Below are 6000 nucleotides of genomic sequence, written 5' to 3' on the forward strand. Positions count from 1 at the left end.
AGGATTCAATGGGATGGGATTAACTACCAAGTGCACATGCCACTCACGCCCCTAATGAGATTAATGGGAATAGATTATTGTTAGACATAGAGTTAAATATTATTTAAGGAATCAATGGTGATAGATTAATTACCAACAAAAAAACATTAGGCATAACTCCAAAGGATTTGATAATAATGGATCAATCATCAACCGAAAAAGCCAAAAAACTTGGTGAAATTAAATTAATTGCTAGTAATAAAAGTCACATGTAACACCAAAAAGTTGATCCAAATACATCAAAACACTTAATGTGGAACTTGACGAAATTAAATTAATTGCTAGTAATAAAGGCCACATGTAACACCAAAAAGTTGATCCAAATACATCAAAACACTTAATGTGGATGGATCAACTATCAACGTTACATACTACTACTATCCCCAAAGGACTGAATAAGATTGGATGAATTACTAGCATTGGATGACACTAAATGGTTAAATTATAAATAATCTTGAAAAAAACCATATATAATGAAAATAACTTTCACTATCTATCTCACTTTTTTTTTTTTTTTTCAACATAACAAGTACTCATTTTATTTATAATAACTGATTTTCCACAACATTATTTCCTTGGTATTTTTTAATATTTTATATTAAAAATTTAATGAATGACATATTTTCTTTTTTTAACAAATAACTAAATTATTTTACATTTAATTACTTTTTCTTTTGGAACATTGAAATATTTTTCTAAGAAAAATATTAACACACACATAATATATATATATATATATATATATATAAACACACTCTCTGTTTAATATTGATATTCAAATAGTTTATTCATGTTCTATATTAAGATATTTATAAGAGAAATATATATATATATATATATATATATATATATATATATATAATGAAAGTGAAATATCAACACATTCAATCAATTATTGTGTTAATAAATTTTTAAATTAATTATTGTATCAATAAATTTTTAATTATTTATTTACATAATTATTTAATATTTATTTTTCCTGTTTGGCAAATATTAATGCCTAACTATTCTATTGTCCCCCCTATTTATATTTCTTATACTATTCAACCGTCTGTGATTTGCTCAACCAACAACGGATACCTATACATGTTCAACAGCGAATTAACAGCTGTGCTGTGACAGTTTTGAGTGTCTTAAACGTCATTTAAAACTTCGTCCTACATATTTTGCTTCGCCGAATTTCAGGAAAAATAAAATTTCCCAACCACATTAAATAAATGGCTTTCTTAAACACCCAGTTACCAACAGAAAACTGGGCCGAATCAATTGAATCTGGTTTGAAGAAACGATGCATGGATCCAAGTTCTTGAGTTTCCACCGAGTTTCAAGCAGCAATCATAATGAACCTACATGGTGAACAGTGTTTGGCCTGGCGTGTACGGTACATGCAAGAACTACGGACAGTTCATATAAAACGACACCGGGGTCCATTGTTGCGTTTTCAAATCAAAGAAAAAATGAATTCAATGGAAGATACATATCATTGGCGCCATATCCACAATTTTGGACGGCAAACTATCATGCAGCATAGCAATGATTATAATATAAGCTGAATATTACACCATTCAATCAAAGTTGCCAGATCAAACAACCACGTATATCTCGCAGCAAATTTGATATATCATTAATTCAAACGAAGAACATGGTACTTCACCAAAACGTTCTCGTGATCATTGAACAACTAACGTTCAAGAGACTCTTAGGCACTTGTTTTAATATTTGTTTGCTCAAGAACGTTCCAATGATCTTTGAACAACAAAAGTTCAATATACGATTAGGCACGTGATAAGTTTTGTTTAAAAAAATTACAAATTAGTTAAATCTATTTTTACTATAAATAGATGATAGAAACACTTCGACATTGTGAATTTTTGAATTTTTTATTTATCCGATTATAATAAAAAAATATATCTGGGAGGCCAATTTGTGGCTTCTCTAGACAACGCCTTACATATCTAGTTTCACCTCTTTCCGTATCTACTTTCACCTATTTCTATGAGAGAAGAAAAATTTAGGCATCGCTCATACATGTTTTGACACAATAAACTTTACATTATGTAGTACAATTGCATTAAAAATATTAATGTGGTTGATATAGCCAAAGGTTAATGTAGTTAATTTGTATCTACTATTAATAAATATAGAACAAAAAAAATTATTGCAACAAAAATATTATTATTACCTCTTGCAACCAAAATATATATTATTATTAATTTTGATTTTACTTAACCCTTAGTAATCTCAACCATTAGTAAAAAACACAAGTGTTGAAGAGTTTCTATCCTTTATATATAAGGCAGTTTTTCTAAAATTAGGTATGCTTTGAAAATCCCTAAAAAATTGTTGGCATTCCACATCAAATTGTTTAAATCTATTAAAAGTCAATGCAACCTAACAAATTCTCTAACACACTATAGGTGTTAGTAAGCATTCACACAAAGCATATGCTCAACATATTCCCTTGAGAATCAATCTAGCGGGTCAATTAAAAAAATAAAAATAAAAGTCAACAGATCCTCATCCACCTTAAGTTGAAATAGAAAGTCTTTGGCAGAACGACCATCATCCAATCAACCAACAGTGATTCGTCAAACTTGGTGTAGACCTAAACCTCATATATAGTATCACGCATATCAAACTAAGTTGTCTACCAATGCCACAAATTAGCCTCGACAATAGATTTTTTGTGGGAATCTAGTAATTTGTTTTCTTCAAAAAATCAGAATGGAGTGTTTGGATCATTTTTTTATGGCGCAAATGGATTCAGCACCATGAAGAACCCCTAGGCACCCAAAATCCTAAAGTTTGAAAACTATAGCTTAGATTTCAAAATTTTCTGCGGAATGCGGAATTCTGTCATAATCTTACTTAAATTTCCATTATTTTCTCGGCAAATTTTTTTAGACTATGGTGATATATAGTATTAAAAATATTGTCAAATTTTTAATATATAATAGAAAGAGGAAAAAAAATGTATTGGTATTTTTTTATGTTTAATATAAGGAAGATGTGTAATTCATTCCATACTCAATATGAAGTTACATATAATATATATTAATTCACTTATTACACTGATAATAGTGATTTATATTGGAATTGGGATTGAAGAATTTTTATTTTTTATTAAATAGGTGGTTAAGATTTCAATACTAATGAATATTCTTAGTTTTATATAGGTTTAGATGGATAAAACTTTATGTTGATTGATATGTTTTATGTGATGCTAAAATGAAAGACAATGCATATATTGTTGCACTTAGAAAGAAAGAGGAGGAATGATTGATGTCAATATCGTTTTAAGGGTATTTGTCTTGATTTGAGCTTAGTGTTTACGCATGTGTTCAGAAAAAGTTGATTAGTTCTTTGTAGCTGTTGTTGTTTCTTGCAATTATTTGTATGTACCTTGATAGGTTCTTTGGTTTGCTTGTTTCTGATTTCAATAGATTTGTTGATTGGTGAAATAAGTAAATTGACCGTTTGGAAGTAATTGCGTGTGTACATTTTTTTTTGTGGTGTTGTTTCATTGGTTGAATTGTACATGTTTCTGCTTTTTTTCCTCCTTATTTTCAATCCTTTTAGATTTATGTCTAATAAAAAAATTTGTGTACTTAATACAAAAGAACCAAAAACAGATATCAACATTTTCGTTTGTGTTTAATTTTTTTGTCTTCATGTACAGATTTCAATCGTATTTTTTTGTTAATTAAATGCAGATATGGAGAACAACCATGGTCTTTATTACATTTCAACGATTAAAGCTATTGCAGAAACCATTAGTTTTGTTGTCTATATTATCACAAGGTTCGGTAAATGACATGGCTTCCATCTAGATTTTGTCAATGAGCATATTCATGTTTTGAATGGAATGAGATCAGATGTTGAAACTTTATATCATTTGCACCAAAGAGAATTAGGAAGGAAAACGAGAATGGGCTAGCTTGAAAGCCTGATATATCGTGATCATTATCCTATTGATTTGAAATGGTATTGCTTATGTCACCACTTTGGGTGTGTTTTGGAAGAGGCTGACATAAAATAATCTTGTTCTGGTCGAGCATTGAAAGTTGGGCTTCGTTGTGGAATTTGTTTTTTTTGTTAGGACTAAAATATATCTCATTAAAAATATATTTTTATTTCTTTCAATGTCAGTAAATTCCATGTTGTCGTCATTGCTCTTGTAAAGTTTAAAATTCGTTATCATTTTTTGTCACATTGTGACAAAGGTGGTCGATCATGCATAAATTTATTTTCTTTTCAATACCTTTACTTTTTATTCTAAATATATTTTTCCTATAATTATACTCAAATGGGAATTTTTAATATTTATATTGTTCTTTAAATTTATCTGTGATTAATATTATTATATTTATTAAATATTGAAAATATAATATTAATACTTTTATATAATTATATTAATAATAATATTTATAATATTAACAAATAGTAATACTAATTATTATTTTTTTTCTTGGCAAAGACTAATATCTATTAACTTAAAATAAAAATATTTTTACATGTAAGGGAGGCCTCAGAAGAATCATGAGGCCTCTGTACACAGCAAGTTCGCCTCAGAATGGAAGGATTCTGAGCATAGGTGCTACAAAAAACTTCATAACAGAAAAGCATTTCAGACAAGGACCAAAAGATAAGAGAGATTGTGCACGAGAGCATAGAAGTGAGTAGCCATTGCAAGAATGTCTATAAAACATTGCTTTTGCCCTGGAACTGAGCAAAAACTTCAAGTTGATGGAATTGAGCCATGTGTGTCATCAATGAAACCTGGAAATAGTCGTCTGCTTGACAGACAAAAAGCAAAAATAACTAGAACAGTGTTGCATGGCCTTAGTCTTCCTTGCACCCGCCAGAGGTCTTCTCTTCTGCTGGACGGTCAATAGCCACACACAGAACTTCATTGCCAACCTTATCGTCCTCAGGGATTGAAATTGGGCGATTGGAGTCATTCAGAGCTTCACCCCCTCAGCAGGGAAAATATCTACATGGGGCAGAGTAATTTTCGGGCTATCAATATTGCCTGTCTGTTCCACCAGAGCTTTCTCCGGGCTACCCATGGTCAACTGTTGCTCGCTCCTCTGAGAGAGTTCCAGAGCGATGCAGGCCAGAGGATGAATCTGGTTTTCTTCTTCAGAGATAATTAAGGTGATGTGGGCAGAGATCAGAGGTCTATTGAGGTTGCTTTGGAATTTAAAATGGGTGGTCTGAAAAGCTTTGTTTGGGATAGGCTGTCAAACAGAGCTAGAGGGCTGCACATTCACTTGAGATGGAGGGAGATTAGCAGGTGAGTGATCAGGGTTATCAGAGCTACTGGCAGAAAGCCGACAGCCATCATCGAGAGTTCCTCTGGGTCTCTTCCTACCCCCTTGTCGAACCATATTGAAGAGCAAAAGAAGGGCTACGGAAACAACAAAAACAGCAGAGAGCGCAATTGAAAAACAAAATGCATGAGCCAGAGAAGGATGAGTGAGCTGCTTACCCTTGAAACGTGCCTGAAGCCTGCAAGGCGTGCCACTCAGAAGGAGGACCCTCTTGCTTCCCGGAGTTTTCACGGACCAGAACTCAGAGCCAGAATAATTGAAACAAACCATGAGAGGGAAGAGCTGGGTGGTAATGAATATAACCATCCTTGCCATGCTTCGAACCAAGTAAACCATAAATGCGCAGACACCACCGTTTCTGTCGAACTGTTGATCATCCATTTTACTTAAGGTGAAGGTCTGGGGAGCCCCGCTGCTCTGCAGCATGCAGTACGCGGTATTAACAGTTGGCATCAGAGCCATTTATGACAGCAGTAACACCCGCATCCGGGGAGTAATACTAATTATTATTGATAATAATAATATTTATTATTAATTACAGACACTTCACTTAATATTTTTTTATTATTATTAATAAAAAAATAATATTAATAATATACTTTATTAATTAATTTCTATTTACATATTC

The 6000-nt window shown here is 31.8% G+C and overlaps 1 protein-coding gene across 1 annotated transcript in view; it reads right to left on the reverse strand.

Moving 5' to 3' along the window:
• The window catches only part of LOC149265300 (transcription factor MYB1-like), a 31238-nt gene extending 26130 nt beyond the window's left edge, over window positions 1-5108 (reverse strand). The window contains exon 1 of the mRNA XM_089402806.1: window positions 5072-5108. Coding sequence (XP_089258932.1) covers window positions 5072-5108 — 37 coding nt within the window. The remainder of the gene's footprint in view (window positions 1-5071) is intronic.
• Between the last annotated feature and the right edge of the window lie 892 nt (window positions 5109-6000).

This window comes from Pinus tabuliformis, chromosome 6, assembly GCF_031772625.1.
Source record: "Pinus tabuliformis cultivar Carrire ecotype Pingquan chromosome 6, CPIR1, whole genome shotgun sequence".
NCBI lineage: Eukaryota > Viridiplantae > Streptophyta > Pinopsida > Pinales > Pinaceae > Pinus > Pinus tabuliformis.